Source organism: Alosa pseudoharengus, unplaced genomic scaffold, assembly GCF_046254945.1.
Source record: "Alosa pseudoharengus isolate Yale_2024_CS ecotype anadromous, Long Island Sound unplaced genomic scaffold, YU_APseudo_1.1 YU_APseudo_1.1_scf_17, whole genome shotgun sequence".
NCBI lineage: Eukaryota > Metazoa > Chordata > Actinopteri > Clupeiformes > Clupeidae > Alosa > Alosa pseudoharengus.
Genome location: NW_027468640.1, coordinates 27,368,942 through 27,392,491, shown reverse-complemented (window position 1 = coordinate 27,392,491; position 23,550 = coordinate 27,368,942). Strand labels below are relative to the sequence as shown.

Sequence of the window (23,550 nt, the reverse complement as noted above, 5' to 3'; positions counted from 1 at the left end):
ATAGGCACAAAAAAACCAAACTCCCTCATGTTCATCGTGCCCCACCTGTCATGTCTCGCCCCACACTTTGAGAACCACTAGCCTACTCTAAATGCACTACAACATTTACAGCCATTTCTGTTGCCAATGCCTTAAATGATTAAGCAAAAGGATTATGCAGATCTGTGTTTTCTGTGTTGTTTTACAGTGCCGGTGATGACCCCCATGGATTTCTACTATACTGACCCCAGCCTGCCCCCAGGCCACCGGGTGCCCAATATTGTTACAAAGTTTGAGGTCAGTAACCAGAAATGGGCCAATACTGGTTGTTTTCCTTGAAATCAGTATTAAAGATAAACATTAATTAACATGGAGGTGCCTGCAAAAGCAACATAGGCCATGCTTCTTCTCAGACACAGCAGATTAATCTTGTCCATGCGGTATATCCTGGGGCTTTTCTCAAATCATCCTCACCCCATGCATGACCTGTTAAAATGATTTTTTTTTTTGAACCAGCAAAACTAGCAAATGATTTTTATCACCCAGCCAATAGGATGACTGGGGCTTTAAGCACACAACATTAATTCTGTGTATTAATTTCACAATCTTTAAACACATACCACATAATGAGATCTGTGATATTAACTATGGTTGATCCAGCTTACCCAGGATTAGATGACCTTTATGGCTCAGAGAGGGTGCTGGTGGGGTTTTAGGGAGTTTGGGGAAGGGACTAGGGTCCAGCGTAACCCATGCAAGATTAACGTGGGATCAGACAGACTGACCAGTTTAATAAGATTGGCCCCTGCTCTGCTCAGACAGATCTAAGCAGTGGGCTTTTTGAGAGGAAATTGCTCTTGTAATGACAACATGGACCTAAAACCATTTGCATGTAAAGCGACATACATGATGTGGTAACCCAGTGAATGTTGTTAAGGTAGCAGTGTTACAATGGTTTGCAAGAACTGGGCTGTAGAATGATTAAGTAGTTTACCAGCATCCAGCCTTTTTTTATGTTGTTTACATGTTCCGTTATTGCATTTCCACACTTCCACACACTCCTTCATCCCTAGGCCATTGAGAAGTTCCAGCTCAATACTCCCCCACCAATCATGTCCTCTCAGCTGGCTCCCCGTATCCAACCAGATCCCTTTCTTAGCGGCACCCACCCAACCCGCAACCTCGGCACCCGGTCGTGGACCCTAGACCTCTGCCACCGTCCACAGCCCTACATGACCCGACCTCAAGCCAAAGGGACCGTGGAGGTCATTCAGATGTCACAGGCGGAAGATGAAGCCATCACATCTCTTCTGCTTCTCCACCACAGCATCGGCGCTACGAGTCAGCGAGACGAGATCAAGAGGTCGCCGTCTCCAGGGCTTAGGCTTATGGCTCAAGGTCAACAGTTTCCCGGTCAGTCTCCCTCAGTGGACATCCCCAGTCAAAGCCGAGAAGCCGGATCAACAAGGTCGGGGAGAGCTCCTGAAACATCTTTATCGAGGGCCGTCACTACCACAATTAATGCACCTTCCCCTAAGGAACATGCCTCAAGTCCAGGAGGAGTCTCCCCCTCTGGGTCCTCAGAATGCCATCCTGAGCTTCCCATTGGTTCACCTGAACGGTCACCTGAACTTGAGCATCAGCCTGGTTTGAGTTCAGTCCTGGAGGTGGGCGGTGATCTATTTGAGCCAAAGGACCCGGGGCCTGCTGCTGTGTCTCCTTTGACTGAAGTGTGTGTGCCACCTGTGGACAGAGGGCCAGAATGTACATATCCTCTTGTGGGTGTAGAGTCTCCGCCCAGATCTGCAGCGGAACAAGAGTGGAGTGGATGTAGCAAACATCCATCAGAAATCCCTCAGGAAGGTAACCAGCTGGAGAAAGCCAGGCCACCTGAGATGCCAGCAGATGAGGGGTAGTTATGTGAACGTGTGAGACTTGACCACCTCATTCTGCTGCTGAGGGCCATACATTTTGTCCACTACCAGAGGAAGAAATAAGAGACTTTTTTTCTGTGATTGTGTTCATAGTGATACAAAAGTTTTAAATCCTGGTCTTGGTGTTTTAGTCTCTTGTACTAAATTACAACTTGTAATTTACCTTGGCATAACCAGACATTTTTTTTGGCTACCAAAATGCATGTGGATCTCTGATATGCTCAGATATGACATCACACATTTTTCTTTTATGACTTGGCAAAGAATGCTCCAACCTGTTTGTTCAGATGTTTATTAAAATAGAAAAGGCATGACTATTCTTTTTTTTTTTTTTTTTTTACTTAGAACAGTTTTCAATGCATCCATCCCCTTTCACATATAGTACATATTTACAACATAAAAAACAAACATGCATTACTTGTTCTAGATGGCTACACATAGATACTGAGCTGGTGACAATCTCTCCAGTACACCAAAATGAGCAGTCTGCCCCTCATTGTGCTACTTAAAGGTAAACTATGCAGTATTGGCAATTTCCTTACTGTTTTCTCGGTTTTTGCTTCTTTTTCGCTGGCTCTGTCATGACGAGTGTCTGAGAAACTCTATCACTACCTTTTTCTAGCCGGTGCCTGACGTGTATGTGTATTTGAATGCAGTAAAGCAATTCGTTACAATCGTTATACTTCCTGACACTGAGGCCGTCGGCCCGCCGGCCCACAGTTGCAAGGGTGGTTTTTCCGCTCACAGGCGCTAGGGGGAAGCGAGACGGCCACCATTCAATCCGAAAAAAGTCATATAACCATTCCAATGACTCTGAAGCTGTTAAATGAAGGTAAATTAAGCTAAAAAACCTGCATAGTGTGCCTATAAATCCTGATTTATGCTTTTTGGAAATCCTGTCACTTTCATTTGTTAAGTTTAACTGACAAAGCAGTAATCAGTTACCTTCTCCTTCACACCATTCGAAAGACACAAGTCACTTAAGTGAAAATTACTTCAGTGCTAACCTTACCATAGCATTTTAAAATTCCAAGCCTGATTCTGTTTTGTTTTTTAATAAAACAAATTCTGATTAACGTAAGAGCAGGATCTTCATTTAGAATGAACAAACCCAAAGAAAGGGTGGTTGCCGTGTTGTTGCAACGTATGTGTCTGAGGGAAGTAAACAGTATTCCTGAGAAACCGCAGTTAGTGGTTTGATACGACTCACTCCACCAGAGGGGGCAGTATGCCGTCTGACTCCCATCCTCTGTGCCGTGTCCAGCCTGCACTCTGGTATATATATATACACCTGTGTCAGACGGCGCAGCAGCCTGGCAGAGAGCAGAAGTGGGAGGATTCTCAAGGATGGCAGTGATGGATGACTCACAATTGATTATGATTCATTTCTTTCCTTGAACCCTCAGGAGCGATAATGAGGCTGGGTGGGTGGGCTGCTGCAGTTACCATGGAAATGGGAGGGACTTATTTGGCAGTCTAATGAGCATGTTCATTTCTGTGGAAATGACAGATGTTTGACTTGCTCCGTTGGACAGGAATGGTCACATTTTTTGGAGCTAAGTTCAGGTTACTGTGTGGAAATACTCACAAACAATAAAATGTACTCTGAGGAGGGTTTGCACAATGTGTTTCCATATTTAAAATATATATATATATAATATATATTATGTTCTCAAGCTATAAAAAAATCAAACAGCAGGGAAGTTTCCATGAGCACAGGGCTCCAGACCAAAGGCTTAGGCCTGTGTGCATGGCCTGTTTTTCCATCCTTCGTTTTGACCCAAATCCTGCTGCTTGGTGAGGCTCTTCCTGGGAGAACCATCTTGTGGTTGATAAAACAAAACCACTGAGGAGAACATCGCCCATTGTTTCACAGGCACTTCAGAGCCTTGTGTGTTTTTTGTCCATGTGCTTATTAAATTAGTATGTCTGCTTTTTTTTTTATCCCCGTCTGTTAAAGGGTAAAACGGCTCTTGCCGGTGACGATGCTGGCCGCCTGAATGACGCGGTACCGTTCCCGGAGGTTCCTGCGTCTCACGTGCTCGTTGGTAATCTCCAGAACATTCGGAACCGGGAACCAGCCTTTCTGTCCATCAGACAACCGGATGCCCTCATACCAACCTAAACAAGTGCAGGGAGATCGTAAAGGGATAGAAGGGAAGAAGGAAAAAAAGGAATGCAGAAAAGACAAGAGAAAGGAGAAAATGGAATCAGTATAGACGGAAACATGTCACTGAAAATGTCATTAAATTAGTGTCTTTTAGTACAGAACCATTGAGGTGCTAAGTTTGCTGGTCTCTAGTTGGACCACTGTAATGAATCAAGCGTGAGTGGGTAAGATCTTTACACATAGGGGGCTAGAGGGCATAGGGGTCGTGCTCACCTTCGTTGGTTTTGCGGATGACGTTGATGATCTCGGTCGGCTCTAGACTGATCTCATCAGCCTGTTGGGCAACATACTGCTCCACACACTGCACCTGTGGACAGTCTGAGGTACGCACACACACACACACACACACACAGAGAGAGAGAATTAAAATCAACAGATGAAATCGTCTTCATAATGGCAGCTAGGCTAAAGTGTACTGAAGTGTGTGCCCAGTACTAACCCCAGTCCTCGTATATGACTTCCTCTGCGTCCCGGTCGGCGTCGTTTGGATTCGGGAATGCAGCAACCCACCTGTGCATTTCCGACCTACGTAGAGAAGAACAAAGTTAACAATGTCCTCCTGCCTATGGACCACTTTGGAAACTGGACTATGTACTTCAGCTGTGATTACCGATGGAAAAAGGAGTTCACAGTCTTGTGTTCTCAATGATTAATGGTACAAATAAACAGGAAGTGTACTCTGTGTACAATGTGGAACATACAACAGCAGGAACAAAAGTCAACTTCATGGTATCACAGATCCAAAAACTTGCCCTTAGGGGGCATGTGTGCTTGTTGTTATAGGAGCACATGAGTTCCTGCTTCCAGCCTTTACTCAAGGAAGTCACACTAGTAATTAAGGTGAATGATCCGGCGTTGAAGTCCCACTCACTCGGTCGCAGCCTTGAGTATACGCTCAGTCAGGCGCCCCTGGTGGTTCTCCAGCAGGGTGAGGAGAAAGCAGTTGTCCAGGCCTCCGCTGGACAGCTCGTCACTCATGGTCGTCACCTGGACCAGGGAGCGGTGGGCATAGTCCAGAACCACGTGCCGCTCTGAGCTGGAGGAATGAGTGAGTAGACGTGGTGCAGTTTAGGTTACAGATTTTTCATATGCATATGTAAGTGGCTGTGACTGACATCTGTTTCAATGGAGATGCACACTGAACATTGTATCTAAATATTTGGATAGTCAAATGTGTCTGCTGCACCACCTGCTGCAATAAAGGCAAACAGCTGAAGTAACAGTGTTTTTTCAAATCTATTCATGTTGTTTATGTAACAAGTTATTGGCATATGCAAATATTAACTGCAGCCCAGCCTCCTGTTATTCATTGTCCGTGATGAGGATTAAATTACCCTACCGCTGCCACACTGTGTCTCACCAGCTAGTTTTTTGCAGAGACTAATCTGTAAACCATAGTAGATTGTTGACCAGGGTTGGTTAAATGTATTGCTTGTTATATCACCCCTTAAAGGTATAAAAGGAAATCACAAGGGCAAGGGTTATGTGGCTTAAAATCATGCTGCTATGGGTAGGATAATAAAACAAACTCTCTTAATTACAATAATAAACATTTTCTCTTCTGTGCATTTAAAGTTCCATTAAATCAGCATAAATAAAATCTTATGGCAGAAGGTGTGTGTGTGTGTGTGTGTGTGTGTGTGAGTGATTCAGAGTGTTAATGATATGCAGCCCTCACCTCTTCCTACTGGCGATGACGAGGAGGTCGTTGAAGAGGTAGAGGAAGACAGGTGTGAATTTGGACCGCAGGGTGAACATGGTCCCACCTTTAGCCACATCCTGCAACTCTCCGCGTTTCTCTAGGAAGCGCGTTTGAGAAATAATGGGCAAAGCCTGCAAAAAACATTTAGAAATGGGAGAGACGTGTAAGAAAAACTTCTGGAAATTCAAATAAAAATATACACCAAAGATATAAATTAGGGCTGTCAATCGATTCAAAAAATTAATCGAATTAATTACATACTCTTTGATTAATTAATCTAAATTAATCGCATATATAATTTTTGCTGTGAAAGTATTTTAAATATTTAAATTCAAATGAATCATTGAATAATCAGCATTAGTGACATTAAAGTTCAAAAACTCTTCAGCATTAGTAACATTAAAACTCAACTGTTCAAATAATTGCCATAATAATCTATGATATGACCTAATATGCTGAGGAAATAAATTCAAAAGTGCTTCGGGAAGAAGTTTCTTTTTCACATACAAGGCATTTCATTACTGAGGACTTTATTTTCAACACTTTATTTTTTATCAACACCATCAGGCCGTTTTTTAAAAGTAAATGTTCCAATCAATGATCCAGGCAGCACGTTTTCTTCTCTCTCCTTCATTTTACAGTCTAATTTTTACTGACTAGAATGGCTCGGGGTCAAAGGTCATACGGAATCGATTAATCTGCACTAATTTTTTTAATCAGTTATTTTTTCTCAAATTAATTAATCGAAATTAATCAGTTATTTTGACAGCCCTAATATAAATTTGTAAAAATGTTCTCGAGAGTGTATGAATACAGCAATTAGAAAGCTGTAGTATAGAGAGCAGTCCGGCTTAAGAAAGTAAAAGTCCTGCCACATTTTTGTTCTGCCCATTCACTTAATCAGCTGATTCTAATTAGCACAACTCTTAAGCCAGATAGATCAGCTAATTAATGAAATCACCTGTGTTAAGCACACAGATAGAACCAATACATGGCAGGACTTTTACTTTGTGAAGCCGGACTTTCACATCTCTGTCTAGTAGAGAGAGTGAGACTGAATTATTCTCGGATGTTATGAAAGATGGAGCATTAAAAATGTTGAATATTATGGAAAAATGAGTCATGGAAATCCAGAAGTGCACACTGGCGGAAGCTCATCCAGGCCAGCAGCTGGTGCCCTTAATGAGCCCTCTGGCGCTCTCTGCTCACCTTGAGTTTGTCAAACTGCAGAGTCTTGTTGATCTCAATCAGCTCCTCCATCTGTTTCATCTTCCCAACCTGCCTGTTGCACTCATCTATAATCTAAAGAGGGAGGGAGAGAGAGTGAGTACAAGTACAAAGAAGTCAGTATAGCAGCGTGTAGGAGTGGACAGAAAAATGGAGAGAATACAAGCAGATTTTGGTGCAGAAGAGGGTGTGGAAGGTATTTCAGAATGAGGGGGAGAGAGAGAGAAAACAATGGAGATGTCAAGTGAGCGCAGGGATCCACTGAGGGGTGTAGTAGTGAGCAGCTTGTTTTCATTGTTTCCAATCGCTGATTTTGACACCCCCCTGTAGCTCAGCTGAGACACAAGAGAGCCGCCACCTGGCCTGTGCACATGACCTGTGGATACTGCAGACAGGGAATGCAACCATCTCAAAGTGAACACACTCCTCGTCCGAATACTTTTGTCTTCGCAAAACAATCCATCTTCTCTCTCTCCTGCCGCCAACCCCCCCCCCCCTGTCTAGGATAGGATATCCTCTGGAATAACTGAGACAATGGACAGGGATGGGGACAGTGACGTCACGCCACTGGAGTGGGCCAGGCCTTGGCGAGAAACAGGGAAGTCTAGGAATGGAAAGGAATGGCTAGGGTGGGATGGAAGAATACCTTTGAGACGGACGCCAGGGCCTTGGAGGCTGTCTGCTCCTCTGCCGTGTGCTCCTTGGTTCTCTTCAGAATGTTCTGGAAGAGCAGAGAGAAATAACTCATCTAAAACAGGCCAACATTTCAGGCCAACAAATGAGGAAAATATTACTAATATTACTGACTTAACCATATGGCAAATCTATATACATATACACTCATAACTGCCTGTTATGGTTTATTCATAAGAAAGCTGGCTTAGTAAGTGCTGATGTGGCTTAGCACTGCTCTTATTGATTGCAGTCCCACGGAGCTCAATTACTGATTACTCATTATATCCCGCTCAGCATGCCCTCACTGGCTAATGAAGTCTCTGTAGCCTCTGCTCTACTGAGATCAGTTCATGGCAGCTGATTTGTATGTGTCTCCCTGCCTGGCTCCTCTTGCGCAGCTCACCTCGATCAGCATCTTGATGCGGGTGATGCGCTGGAAGGGCAGCAGCAGGAAGGACATGAAGGGCAGCCGCTGGCACTTGGGGGACTCCTGCAGACGGGTGATGACTGCGCCGAACGCTGAGTTCGAGTGCCTGCTCAGGAAGCGTAACCCGACGTCGACAGCAGCAGCGACAGCGATCAAAGCAGAAAGGGTGTGTCAGGATCACAAGTCAGGAGCAAACGGGAACATGTGCAGTGAACAGCTTTGTAAACAGCTTTGATGAAGGCAAGGTGCTGCATTTTTCATGGTTTGTTATGGTGAATGCACAATGCACATCTGTATTTCAACAGGAAATCTGAAAGCTCAAGAAACCTTCCCATGACTTCGGCTTTTGGCTGCAGTTAACTGATTTATGCAGCACCCACTCTCACTATCTTCATTTTGCACTACCACAGACATTTTATTCTTGCGAGCTACTCTATAGGATTTCTTCAGTAAAAGCCCAAAAACGGACAACAGTAACTGCCTGAGCCAGAACAGCTGGTCTCTACTGGTTCTCACATGAGGGCGGTGTAGGTCTTGTCCTGGTAGATCTGGTTGCGGACGTAGTCGATGTAGGCAGGGAAATTGTGCTGGGCGTGGTAGTGGATGATGTCACAGATGTCTGTGATAATCAGGCTCTCCTCCATACGGTCTTCTAGATCCTTCAGAAACCTTCCAAGGTCAAAAGCCAAACACTTAATGGTGTGTTCTGTGTAGGAGGTCATCATTTTGCATCAAATCTTTCATAGAAATCATAAACATGGCAAAGAGGAAAACAAACTCAACATATAGACTCCATGCAAGCTAGGGCCAGTTTGGCACAGAAACTGGACAGACAGTTCTACTTTACGTTGCTAAACAACACAGGCCATGGTCATTTCTACACACTTCACACACTCGTTTGCAGTGATTAATTTCTCACTTGCTACAGAGTTTGTTCCACACACCTGCATAATCATCATCAACCACATACGCAATCAGTCATCTCATGCCACTTCCTGTAATGTCCATGGCCTCTTCCTGTGTGCCTTTGTTGTGGTGACCCCTCCTTACCTCTCGCTGACCTCGCGGATGCGCAGGATGTTGGAGAAGAGCGGCACCTTGTCCCTGATGATGAGCGTGTCCAGCAGCTCCCGCGAGTCCATGAAGTGCTCCGTCAGCACACGCAGCGAGCGCAGGTACGACACCTCCGAGGTGATCACCTCAAATATACTCTACACACACACACACACACACACACACACACAGAAACACACACACACAGAAACACACACACACAGACACAGAAACACACACAGACACAGAAACACACACACACAGACACAGAAACACACACAGACACAGAAACACACACACACACACACACACACACACACACACACACACACACACACACACACACACACACACACACACACAGAAACACACACACACACACACACACACACACACACACACAGAAACACACACACACACACAGAAACACACACACACACACACACACACAGAAACACAGAAACACACACACACACACACACACACACACACACACACACACACAAAGAACACACATACATAAACATTTGTAGATGGTTTGTTTCAGAGAGATGTAACATAATTTCAGTGTTAACAGTAGTACAGAAGACTTTTCCAAAATGTTGCACTCATTGCTAACTTTGTTCTCATATGTCCAACAAGGTTCTCATCGTTCTCATCTCCTATTATTTTGAACCTTCTCATCCTGCCCTTCATGACGTCCTTTCACCCCCCTTCTCCCATCCACCCTCTTCCTCCATTCCCCCATCCTACTGTTTCTCCTCCTCTTCTTGTTTACAAGAGTTTCCATCATCTTCACGTCTGCCATCATTTTGTCTCTCATGCTCTTCCTGTCTCCTCCTCTTCCTCCACTCTCCCCTTCACCACCTTCTCTACCACTTCCTCTCTCTGCTATGTTCCCTTCTTGAATCCTCATCCACTTCCTCTCATTCCTTGCCCTCCTCCTTCACATCCTCCTCTCATTCCTTGCCCTCCTCCTTCACCTCCTCCTCTCATTCCTTGCCCTCCTCCTTCACCTCCTCCTCTCATTCCTTGCCCTCCTCCTTCACCTCCCCCTCTCATTCCTCGCCCTCCTCCTCTTCCTTCTCCTATTCCTTGCCCTCCTCCCCAGCCATCCTCTCTACCACTTCCTCTGTCCTCCTCTTGGATCGTCCTCCTTCTCCACATCCTCCTCCGCTTCTTCCACCTTTACTTGCCCTCGTCCTCCTCCCTCTCACCCCCTCTCACCTCCTGGTACTTGCCCTCCTCCTCCTTCCCCTCTTCCTCCCTCTCTCCCCCTCCCCCTCTCACCTCCTGGTACTTGCCCTCCTTCCCCTCTTCCTCCCTCTCTCTCCCCCTCCTCCCTCCCTCCCTCCCTCTCTCCCCCTCCCTCCCTCTCTCCCCCTCTCACCTCCTGGTACTTGCACTCGTCTGAGCTCAGCGTCTCCAGGATGCCGCTGTCCCGGACGGACGGCAGGTCCTGCCAGAGTGTGCTGCGGGCGCCCTGGGGGATGGGGCTGGCCCTGGAGCCCAGCGACCTGCCGCCGACGCTGCCCACCTCCGAGGCCGCCGAGCCGCGCCGGTGCCCGTAGTCCATCTGGAAGTCCACGCTGGTCTTGCTGATGTTCCGGCACACCGTCGCCTGCCGGATGGCCTTGACGATGACCGATTCGCGGTACGTCTGGTATAGAGGTTCTAAAGGCAGCGTGGAGAAAGTGGGGCAAGAGGCAGAAGGATGAATGCATGGATGGGTGGATAGAGAAAGAGAGATAGAGTGCTGACCAGAGAGATATGAACAGTCAACATTGCATCAGGATCTCTGCAACGCTCAAGCTCAGGTCTCCTGCTTAACATCCTTCAGGCTTTGCATACTCGTCACGGTTACGATGAATCTGCAATTGAAATCCAGCAGAGTGTAAATAAATAATTCACACTCACCATCCATGCTTTCCCAGTCTATAGACTGCTTCCTAGGCGGTGCCGTCGGTGGTCTGAAATGTTGAACACGGATAATGAGAGTGATGAAAGCACCGTAATGGGAAAATAAAAACATACTTCAAAGCTTTTGTACAGAGACAGAGACAGGAGGCTTACTTGTGTGTGTCAGCATCCTCTCCTTCACTATTCTCTTGTTGAACTTCTACAAAAGAGGTTATGAGGAGAGAGAAAGAGATATCATCAGTTACATGTGATGATTGACTTCATACAGATTATCTGGTCACTTTGACTAGGATCATGATATACATTGAACTATAAATGATGATTACATATGATGAACAATTACATGTGATGATTAGGAGGACTTCAGACAGATTATCTGGTCACTTTGACTATGATCATGACATACATTGAACTATAAATGATGATTATATATGATGAACATATTACATTATGGCCTTACCTGTGCATGGGGGGAGGGAGTTTAAGGACTGACTGCTGCCGCGGAGTCCATTCTGTCCCTGCTTGCTGGGGGGCACTGGAGGGGGAGGCCTTTTGAAGCGCGGGCTGGCCGGAGGACTGGCAGGGTGGGGAGGCAGGGGTGATGCCGCGCGCAGGGCACGCCTCTCGTCGGGGGACGGCATGGGCAGCGCGATGCCCCCCAGGGGGGCCATGCTCTGGAGGCGGGTGCCCTTGGGCTTCTCTGGAAGGAGTGGCACCCTGGGCGGGATGGCCGGAGGGGGCCTGTCCCCCCCGCTCTTGGCCAAGTCAGCGCCGTCTGCCTCGTCGGACGCCGTGGACGAGAGCTTTGACCGCCGCGGGGGCTTGACGCGGATGAGGGGGGGTCGCGGGGGGATCACGCTTTCCACCACGATGTTGAGCTCGTAGATGTCCGCGTCGTTCTCCACGGAGTGGGCCTTGGAGATGCCGCCGGGGGAGAGCGCGTGGGACACGTAGGGCTTGTAGGAGGTGAGCTCCACCTGTGGCCCCGGGTCCGACCTCCTCCTCAGCTGCTCCCCCACCAGCTCCAGGGTGTGCTGGAACTTGGCCTTGCCCGTCAGCTCCCCGTCACCGCCGCCATTCCCATCCTCGCTCTCATCCGAGGACTCGGTGAGGTACAGCTCCTCATCCTCCTCCTCCTCCTCAAACTCCGCTCCCAGTCCGTCCCCCTCCTCCCCAGGGTCCTGGTGCTCCCCTACCTCACTCGCACCCTCCCCTCCCCGCTCGTCCTCCCCTAGCTCTCCCCTGATGCCCGCCACCGCGTACTCCTCCTCCTCCTCCTCCTCCTCCTCCCCGTCCTCCAGGGGGACCCACACCAGCTTCATCCCCGGCCGCTGCAGATGGCAGATGCAGCTGCAGTTCGGCTGGCAGCGAGGGCCGGGGGGAGCGTCTGGGCCGGCGCCGGACAGCAGCTCTCCTTCCTTCCCATCAGGAGCTGTGAGGAATGGACACATCAGTCACATTATGCCAGATATATATATTTTTTTTTTTAACAAAAAGGACTTTGAGCTTAACGCGGATCCTGATTTCACATCATAGACGACACTACGCAGTGGAACCGGACTGCAGAGTAATACTGTATGAATAACAACCACATATTTCCAACACATAACACCACGTTCAAAATACAGCACAAGGGTTTAATAAGGGTTTAATAATAATTTAGGGGCAGTCTTGGCCTACTGGCTAGGGCTTCGGGCTTGGAACCGAAGGGTTGCCGGTTCGATCCCTGACCAGTAGGCACGGCTGAAGTGCCCTTAAGCAAGGGTACCTAACCCCTTACTGCTCCCCGAGCGCCGTGGTAGCAGGCAGCTCACTGCTCCGGGTTAGTGTGTGCTTCACCTCACTGTGTGTTCAGTGTGTGTGCTCTGTGTGTTCACTAATTCACGGATGGGATAAATACAGAGACCAAATTCCTTGCCTAGAAACCTGATTTACATTTACGATTTAATATAATTACTCCTTTCCAAATAAACTTTCCAATGACTTGTTATCTGATGACATATCACATAAAAGAGCTATAAACGAAACGTGATAACGTTTATGATAAGCTTTGCCAGTCACATGCGAAAAGAGATAACAACTAAATGAAGTCTATTGATGTCTGGGAATTCTCTTCAAGGAAATTCCCAAAGACAACTTCACCCAGGTGGACATATATGACCCTTCATGCAGGCTTTGAGAGGCTCCTTCTTGTTTGATGTTTTCATTTCCTGTGGATGATCAGCCATTCGAAGGCCAGCCCTGTAAGGCTCACATGATGCCTTACATTAAAATGTCAGATCTGACCCGCTTTGAGCAAGCCCTCATCTCCCTCTCTCTCCTTCTCACTATCCTGGCAGTAGGGAGCAGATTACTGCCAACCTGCCATCATCTCCTGCTTCAGGATTTTTTTTTATTTGTTGTAGGGACACCACTTATCAAGGTTTTCTCCACACTGGAACTTCTTAAATGGACTGCTGAAATGCGATCGCTGCAAATCGCATAAATCACTTAGCATAAAAAGCCTAAAGGAAATTACTGTAGCCCACTGTGAGCGACCACATCAGCGACGCCATGCAGCCCCAGTCTGGTACCTACCTGTCCCTCTGTGGTCACGAGCGTGTGCTTTCACCTCCACTCACCTCCACTCATCCCCCCTTTTATCCCTTTTCCTCCCCTCTTCTCTGAATGTCCCGTGGTTCCAACACGCACGGCCCATTTCGTCGTGGTGGCGGCCGCTTTCGAGCCTGCCGACCTCACCACGGCCATGTGTTTATTCAGTGACCTCTTGAGCTTGGTCTTGGTGGTCGGCTGACTCGGCTTACTCTCTTTAGTCAGCGCGTCCTCCATGGACTCGCAGACATTCTGCTTGATCTTACTGAGCGCTCGCTTCACACTGTCTGCCATTTTAACGCTAACTGGGTTTTGCGATCTATGGGTCTCTTTGACCACAACGGTAGTGTGTGGAACTAGATTGTTTTTTCCTGTTGAATTTTAACCCTGTTTATTGGTCTAATTAAACAGGCCATGCTTCCATGGTCCAAAGTCTCAAAACTAAAAAGTGAAAAAAGTCACATACTTGCAAATACTTTATATATATATAAAATATATAAAGTATATTTATATACTTCTTGCTTGGGTGCATAGTGGTTTGGGTGGTAAAAGCCCATACAAGCACAATGCATATCTTTATCATACCTTTCACAGACATTTAGTCTATTCCTAAAGAATCCACTGTGTTATACAGATATCGGCATAAGAGATTAGAGAAATAGAACACTACACTAATATTTTACAGAACCTATAAATATGAACAAGTTTCCAAGTATGTAAGTCAAGTCAGAATGCTCTTTGTATTACAAATTATTTCATTTGAAAATTATTTTCCCAGATGTGTGGATTAAATGGTGAATAAACTCTCATGCCAGGCTAGTCTGTAATGTGAGCTTTATGTGAAGACTCTTTCCTGCCAAGTCTGCTCTAGCCTTTTACATATGTATCCTGTGATATAGCAGCTGAATCAGGCTAAGAAAACAGCCTTTCTTCCACTCCAACTGTTATCTCGGTGAGGTAATGTAGCCCTGAACTGGAAGCATTGCAGGAAAAGACAGTTACACTTCTCACACACATCAGGAAGAGTGATGAGATTCTAAACACCCTTGCTGTTTCCTCAACATGAGTGAATGGATAAAGGGACAAAAGCGACCATCTGAGATCACAGTTATGAGGAAGATGCAAACCAGCCTAGAGAGCTGGACAGCATATGCGGCTGATTGCGTGGTTTAGGTAAATATCTTGGGGAGTAACATTTAGGAGTGTGTGTGTGTGTGTGTGTGTGTGCGTGCGTGTGTGCGTGTGTGTTGGGGGGGGGGGGGAATGCAAACAAAATCTGAGACTGCTTGTCGAGAACAGATTTGCCTGAAGCACCGTTCTGGCTGTCTACAGCAAACACAGGGCCACAGAGAAAAGAGGCTCGAGTTTCTCAGTGAGAAAATAAATTAAAATGGGGGTAAATAAATATGGCCTCTCCTGCTCTCTTCCTGAATCTTTCGGCCTGTCAACACAGACTACATTTTTTGGGGGGGGAACTTTCTCATTTTAATGTCTGATTACAAACAAATGGTAAATCAATAAATCACAAAGGGGCAAACCCATAGTTTGAAATACTTGGAGGATTACCCTGGGATATTGGGGCTCACAAATCTCAAGCATGCAACATGTAAGACACCAAGTCAACATGGAACTGTGAGAACATTGTCACGCAAAGCTTGTGGTGTGCTGTGATTCTCCAATTGTCACATTTGTCCCTTCTTTCTTCACCTTTCAGATGTGTGTCTAAAGAGTTGCCAACAGACAGGCACAAACAGGCACAAACACAAAAGGCGTGTAACACTTGAGCAACAACAAAACCAGTTTTTTCGGTGCTCATGTTACACTTCCAGGAAAATGTCGCAGAGGACTCATAAGGGCTTTAAGATATGGATACAGCCATCAACGGACATTCAGGAGGTTTTAAGTGACAACTCCAGGACAAAGACACAGTATCCTACACTCAGGTACAGTGGAAGTGTGATGGATATTAACGCAGAAACAATGGGCTGCTCACCTGATCGGCCATCTTCCAGACTGCCGCTCCTCGCCCTTCCCCCCGGCGTGTCCCCGTACACACCCACGTTGGGGCCCTTGCGGAGGCGGCTCCTCTTCATGGGCAAAGGGGGCGCCTGATTGGCCGCGGCTGTTGGCCGGGGCATTCTGGGTTTCGGCAGGACCTCCGGCGCCTGCTGTTGGGGGCTCGTCTTGTCCACTCCAGTGGAGCCATTGTTCCCGGCGGAGCCATTGGTCCCGGCGGTCCCGCTGTTCCCGGTCACTGGCGCTGGGGTTTGGCCTGAGGCTGGGGAGGGCTGAGGCTCAGGCTGGTTAAACTTCTTGACGATCTTCTTCACCTTCCCAGAAGTCCTCGTCGGGGCGCTACTCTCCATCGGCGGGGGATCCGGGGTGAGCTTGGAGGGGAGCGGGGGCCTCGGCTTGACCTCTGGTTTGGGAGGGAGAGTGGACAAGGGGGCGCAGACCGCAGACTCTGAGGCAGACATTTTGTTTGCAGTGATATGTCCTGGCTGGCCCAAGGTTGGGCGGCAAGATGAAGGGTCAAACAGGGATAGTCATCATCATCTGCTGGGGAGACAAAGGAGTAAATAAGAGAGAGGAAGATAAACAACACAAAACCTGCTGAGTCACTTTTTGAAGATCTACAATTTATCAGAGATGGCGAAAGTACACACTTACCGTACTTAAGTAGAAGTACAGATAAGGACAGGCCTATCAGTTAAAAAAAGACTGATATAAGTATTAATTTAACTTCACTCAAGTCAAAGTAACAAAGCACAGGCTCGGAAATGTACTTGAAGTAAATTAATTGAATTTATGATTGGACATGAATATGTCCAACAGTACTGAAATCAGAATTACAGACAGTAGAATGCTAGAGAAGGAGAGGAACATCTAGAGAAGGAGAGGAAGAAAAACAAATGGGGTCTGTTCATGTTGTGTTCATAACGTTACCCGCCCTCTGTCTGAGTGGATGTGCTAAAACTATTTCAGCAACGCATGGTTATGCAGCTGGCCAACAACACCCAGATCCCTAATATAGCTGACAGCTCATGACATCAGAGAAATGCCTGACGTCTACAGGAGTGAATAAGTCAGCATTACAACCCTGCAGGCGGTAGGGACTTTGTCCTGGAGAGAGACACACCCACTGCTCAAGTGACAGACACACCCCAACTAAAGGAACAATAATATGTACATAAAAAAAGAAAATACTGTGCAGCCTTACATCAACACAGACTGACATCCAAGGAAAGTCATTCATTATTTTTTAACTACCTTTTAAGACAATACTGGCATATTGCCATTTGCCACCTGCCAACTGTAAAGTATACCAACTGTAACTTAAAATCACCCACTTCTGCCAGGTATGTGATTACTCATCAACTTAATTTCATCCCTAACCATATTCCATACCATAAATATATATGATAACAACAATATACAGTATTTAATGAAACCTTGTTTATAGCTGTTGTTCTGAACAGTCTGTCCCATCTTTCATTTTCCATTTCCAAGTTAATGATAAACAGGACAAAAGACTGCAGCAAAAACAGTCTGAGCAGAGGGTCTGACTCTGCGAGGTAGCCAAGCACTGAGCTTCCCTTCCCTCAAACGCTGACTGAGGTTGGAGCTGTTATTGTCATGCATCCAAAACGAAGGCTGGCTAATGCCAAGATTACTTCACAGAGATTTCTAGGGAGCACCGCGGGAGTTCAATGGCCCTTTCTTTTACCAAAATCCGGATTTAGTTACATAGTGCGCCACGCACAAACATTGAGGGACACTGTTGCAAAAATAATATAACACAGCACATGTTTTATCTACTACTAAAAGGATTTACAAAGGTTTTGAGACAAAAGGAGATTAAATGTAGTGTTAAAACCAGCAGGGGTTATGAAAATAACTACATTAAAGTGATATGAATGCATGATGTGGGGAAAATATGATTAGTAAATCAAATACCAAACCACTAAAAGGATCAGAGCAGAGCGCATGCTTTGCTATGGATGGGAATATTTACTTCAGTCACACCCCATAGCCCACCTCATCTCAGGATCTTCAATGACCCAACACTACCAGAAAGTGTGAACCTGTGGCTGCAATAGGGAACATAGATGGATGGGAAAGAAAAAAAAAAAGATATGAATACAATAGAATTACTACACATCAACTTGTACCGTCATGGGCATGACGCATTCACAAGACAAAGTCAAAATATATCAATTTAGGGGTTGCTGTGGCGCAAGCGGCAGCACTGTACCACATTTGGGTGGCAGTGCCCAACTCTGGCCTGCGGTCATGTCCCAATCCCACCCCATCTCTCTCTCCCACTTGCTTCCTGTCTCTCTCCACTGTCACATTGATATAAAGGCAAAAAGACAAAAATAAACATCATTGTCTGGAGAAAAATAAGTGGTCTAAACTGTACAAATGGATGACTCCTCAGGCCCTGAATCTCCTTCCTGAACTGATGACCTTGTGGAGGAGGATGCTCAAAACTTGTTTGCAGCTGAATGCTTTTCAGAGAAGCAAATAGGGAAACACAAACAAACTATAGAGGTAACTATGCTGCATAGAATGGTTTGACAAAGCACAAAAAGCCTATTGGCACGGCAACAATGCGAAGTATGGCTGAAACTAGTACTACGCAGAGAGCCGTATAAGAGAACCCTTTGCACTGCAAAACAACAGCGGAGCCAGCCAAGGTGTCACCAGACAAGGTGAACTAATGAACAAAGGGGAACAAAAAACGAAAACTATTCCCCTGGTATGTTTCCACATAGACTAAATTCAAAAGCAGGTTGCAGTGTTGTAAGCAAAAACTGTTGAGACACCGGGGTCATGTGTAGCTTACGGCAGCAATGGAGATTAGCGAGCTCTGACAGAATATTAAACAGAACAGAAGCATGGAGTTGGTGATGGCAAACACCGTGGCACACTTGGAAACGACACTGGCGCCCTGGGCAATGGGTTTTACAGAACTGGGCAACGTGTGAAGTGCCCCAGTCATATTTGGCAGATGGGATATGTCTACAGTATGGTCTACTTGGCAGCTCGAATATATTTGGAGGAGGGAGGCTCAGGACTTCCCTGCATTTGCAGCTTGGGCTGCACCTGCCACAACTATGCTCACTCCCATAGATTCTCACCATGCTAGTCTTCACCACAATTTCCTAATAACATTTTACTCGTATAACTCAACTAAGCTATTAGAAAATGAATGATTGAATAAATGAATGAATGAATTAATTAATGGACCAGGAAAAAAATAAATCAAAGAAAAAAAGAACAAACAAATGAATATGCAAATAAATGTATCTTCATACCCATTTGTTTACCGCTTTCAACACCACTTTTCTAGTCTGATCTAGTCTCATGGACTGTGTGAATGAGCTGTGCTTGATGTATTGTGTGCTTAAACTGAACATTTGTATTGTCATGCAAATGACCCTGATGCCTAAAAGCGATGCCCATGTAGCTTAGTGCAGCACTCTATGAAAAAAAAAAAAACCTCTTCTCCGAGGACTGAAATAACTGCTACACTCTGAATTTTAAAACAAGGCTGCTCAATTCCCAGCCACATCACAGCATACGCTCCGGAGCCTATCGTGATCTGTAAGTAATGTGATGGTATCTGAGCAGGGGTGATTTTGGCAGAGCGTTTAAACAGACTCCCCCATCTGTCAGTACGCTTGATTGGCCATACGGGCCACGCTACTCGGGCTGCCGTGCTGAAAGCCCAAGAGGGAATGTTTACCCCCGTTTCTCTCTGCTCGGCTGCCGTCGTATGTACACAAATGAGACCCATTCACTTCATTTGTCAGCGAAACGGATCGTGAAAAACGAGATAGAGAGAGAGAGAGAGATAGAGGAAACAAGAGAGGATCCCAATAGAGGGTGAAGCATGGAAGAAACCTACAGATAAGAAAACATTTGGGAAGTAACCCCCCCCCCCCCGCCATTCCCAGCACAGTTGTGATCTCTTGCCAAAAGAAAATACACACAGTAAAAAGCTTGAGCTGACCGAGGGTCAAGCCTGACCACAGGGATAAGGGATGGCTGACTTACTGGATCTTGGCTCTTTGATGTGCAGAGGGTAAAGAGGAGTGGCATGGGCATTAAGGGCACTTGAGCATGTGGGGGTGGGGAGGCCACCAGGATATAAATGATGTCATCATATGGCTTCATCCTCCCACTGTTTTATGACTTTATATCACCCTGATTGCCTTCATTGTGCATTGAGAAGTTTGGCTCTTTTGAATAAACCATGAGGACCATAATGGCACAACAGTCAGAGACACACACACTCACATTCACTCATCTGCCATGCAGTATATCTATACACATCATATGCACGCATGTGCATGCACTGCATATGCACATAAATCATATTCACACACACACACACACACACACACACACACACACACACACACACACACACACACACAGATCCAAATACTCCAAGTCAACAGCTCAAGTCAACAGCTCAACAAGCAATGTGTGGCTGGAGTGCAACAGCAGTTGTGTACGAAAAAGACTGCTCTAGCCAGTCTGACAAGTTTGTCAGCCCCTTCCGGGAGGACGCATCACACATCCACCAAGAGACTTATGAAAGAACGATGAAGGGGAGACCGCCATGACTCATGTCAGTACTGGCTAAAAGCAATGCCTCGTCCATCACACCTGCAGGACTCTCGTCCCTTGTTGACACACACACACACCCCTTCCAATCCCAGAAGCATCTAGGTATGACCCATTGTCTTGTTTGTCATGTCTGTCAATTAGCCTATATGCTTTATTTGTACACACACCACTCTTTAATTTCATTCAATCATTCTTTCCAGTGCTCGATTTTTCTCTGCATCCGCCTGATTGGATGCAGCTGTGATCAGCTGTATCGTACACTGATCTGTGACAGATGATCACACTCCACTTGGTGATCTTATAAGAATCTTGTTATTCATAATGTGTTTCTTAGTGTCGTAGCCTCAGGCAAAATACCATGCTCAACACCGCACACATAAGCAATTGCTCAACGAAAGACATGGTGTTGAACTTGAGGGCAAGAGTATGGCCAATGCAGGATAGGATTATCAGATGTGGATCAGATCAGATCAGATTTCATGTGAAATATAATCGATGTAGGGAATATAAACTGTCATAGCATACTGACTATCAGACATGCCAAATTGTCAGTGTAGTTGATAGCTTTCAGGACTGTATAGCCTACTTCAAAATATAGGTACATTCTAGGCTATTGAATTTGCTTAGGCTATCACATCGGTCAGACACTTCAGGCTTTTTGACACAGCCATCAGATAGGCTATTGTATCCGGTCTTTCCTACTGATCAAGGACATGTAACAGAAGGGAAGATGGGTTAGTAGGACATTCATTCTGTACGTTTGAAAAGAAATAATACAGCCATCCCATGTTAAACACAAACAAGAAGGGCAAGCTCAGTGACCTGTTCCTAAACAGACGGACAGTCAGTCCGTTTGGGAGACATTCTTAAGTGGTTTGCTGTGTAGGGAAACCAAATCGCTCTCTCTCGACGTGGACAGGGACAGACAGCAAAGGGTGTGTGTGATTCAGCCTGGTCGCAGCATTTATAAAACACCCATTTGGAGAAGGTAGCCTACAAGATATGGCTGGCTAATATGTCGTTAGGCTACATAGCAGATGTGGATAACACGCAACGTGAAATTATGTCTACGCTGTATCTAAACGACAACTGTCAAAAACAACCTGACAGACTCACAGAGAGAATAAAATGTGTTGCTTTCACTTACCGAATAGATACGAAATGTGTCCGTAATGCTGATATTCTCAGGTAATGACGGCCGTCGTTTTATTTTTCCAAGTGTGAGCTTTGCCTTTGGGCGTCAGTTTAGCCTACGTTGAAATCAACAGTCTCCTGTGATACATCCTTGCGCGTAGCCTGCAATAGGCTAAACTTCATAAACCAGCCGAGTCTAGAGGATATGAGCGCTTCGAAAGCATAACCAACATGAAAGTTGTTGTGGCAAAACAAAATAGCCTAACGCTAAAAACAGACAATCGGATCAGGGCGGGACTCAACTATTTTCTTGGTGCTTTTGTTGTCTTTGCAGATCATTCATGCGCCCCATACCCTGTTCTTTGTTTCCTGACCGAGTGTGCCTGCTGTCGAGCCGGTGTCATGCCCCCCCCCACCCCCTCCCTCTCCTCGCCATCGTGATGAAATCACTGATTCATTGTAGGCTGTGATATCATCATCTCGATCTCATCCAAACTATTATTGGTCCATTAGGATAGCATATAGTCTATTTTTTTTATTTCTGAATCGGGCAAGACAATTAGTCTTAAGCATTTTCCTGTTAAAAGTATGTATTTTCTCTTGCCTTAAATTGACACTACTCTGTTTGACCAATTAGACTAAGATAGAGAAAAAAACATACCGATGTAAGCTACACATTTGAATATAGTCTAATAAAGAAAAATATAGATCCTAAAACACATTTTATATGTGCCAATCTGACGCACGCGCTCATCTTCAGCAGGTGGCCATAAGTGGCATTTTACTTCCACCTAGTGACAAGTCTGCGTGCTGGTCTAATAATAAAAAAAATGTGTGTAAATAGTTTACTGGACGACGACATCTTGCTAAAAAATGTCTGAATGGTGTAAGGCAAAATTCACTCTGAGAATGATTTGCCTATCTAGATGAATTGACAATGCGTTACTTGTCCGGGTGGCCAAAAAGGCAATTCACACCACAGCTTCCCAACTCGCGCTGTTTGTATCTATTATATGAACTGATTATATCAGGCACCCAAGGCCTGATCAATGCTCAGGCGCGCCGGCGAGGGATACGTGGGTTATATGACACCAGTTTTGTAGTTTTGAAGAGACGGCAATCATCCCCCTCACTTTTGACAACGCTTTTGATGGGGGAAAATAATAGCCTATTCGCTGGGCTAAATAAAACGTCCAATTAACAGCACTACAAACTACAGCTGTCTACACTGCAAATTGTCACTTTCACTCTTAACAGTTGGATATGTTTGATTGTCCACTATCATAAAGCCAGGCCTGCTCATCCCCGGGGCTAGCTATTATTTTTAACTATATGTAGCTGGGTCATTCTACGAAAACGTGCCATTTTATGTCCCTCAAACAAAAGTGTCTTGCAAAGCTGAATTAACAATATTTTTTTCATAATTATTTTATATTTTTGGAAATATAATAATGGTAAAAATAAATTATTAACTTTTTAAGAATACATCTTTTTTTTTAAAGGATTTTAAGCACTTTTCGTATTAGGAATATTGCAAAAGCTGTAAAAATGGCTTGTCCCTTCGTATGACTTCGTATCACTGGCTATTTAGGATTAAAAAAGTCAAATTATCATAAAAATAAATACATGTACAAAAAGCCTCAAGTGTTTGTTCATGGATCATTAAACAATTTTATTTGGAATGTTTTTAAAATTATGAAAAAATCAACATTTTACATTTGTCCCCATGTTGTCGTCAACCCTGTTACTTTTGGATAAAAACCCCTTTGGAGAAAATTAACTGTGCCAAAAGTTACATAATTTTCAGGAAGTGATATCCCCTGCCTTCCAGGAAGTTAATGGTGAAAAGACCAGAAAAGTGTTGTTCTCTTTTAATGACTTTTATTACGGTTTTGCTCCGTCTGACAGAAGGGGACAAGCTAGTTTTGTCAACCCTGTTACCACAAAATCATGCATTAAAAATAATTTGATTGAAAATTTAAATGTAAATATTTAACAGCATTTTAACCTCTCTTGAATGCACACCATGTGGTGTCCTGGTGTCCACCACATGGCTAGTAATGGCTGCCGATAACAATATTTCATCAACCCTGTT

General features: G+C 45.3%; 1 protein-coding gene across 3 annotated transcripts; it reads right to left on the bottom strand.

The window, feature by feature from the left end:
- Window positions 1-2,213: 2,213 nt before the first annotated feature.
- Window positions 2,214-21,842, bottom strand: arhgef15b (Rho guanine nucleotide exchange factor 15b). 3 transcript variants are annotated; one of them, XM_076289171.1, is made up of 16 exons: window positions 21,469-21,842; window positions 15,673-16,238; window positions 11,548-12,519; window positions 11,241-11,286; window positions 11,085-11,137; window positions 10,558-10,841; window positions 9,165-9,325; window positions 8,631-8,783; window positions 8,091-8,220; window positions 7,659-7,733; window positions 6,995-7,087; window positions 5,762-5,916; window positions 4,955-5,119; window positions 4,523-4,608; window positions 4,297-4,401; window positions 2,214-4,034 (listed from the first exon to the last, which is right to left on the bottom strand). In XM_076289171.1, the coding sequence occupies exons 2-16, from the start codon at window positions 16,154-16,156 to the stop codon at window positions 3,868-3,870; spliced, it is 3,129 nt and encodes a 1,042-aa protein (XP_076145286.1). In that variant the 5' UTR covers window positions 16,157-16,238; window positions 21,469-21,842; the 3' UTR covers window positions 2,214-3,867. The 3 variants fall into 3 exon arrangements, with proteins under 3 accessions (XP_076145286.1, XP_076145285.1, XP_076145287.1); XM_076289170.1 differs by having other exon boundaries at window positions 15,673-16,235; XM_076289172.1 differs by lacking the exon at window positions 21,469-21,842 and adding an exon at window positions 16,350-16,584 and having other exon boundaries at window positions 15,673-16,235.
- Between the last annotated feature and the right edge of the window lie 1,708 nt (window positions 21,843-23,550).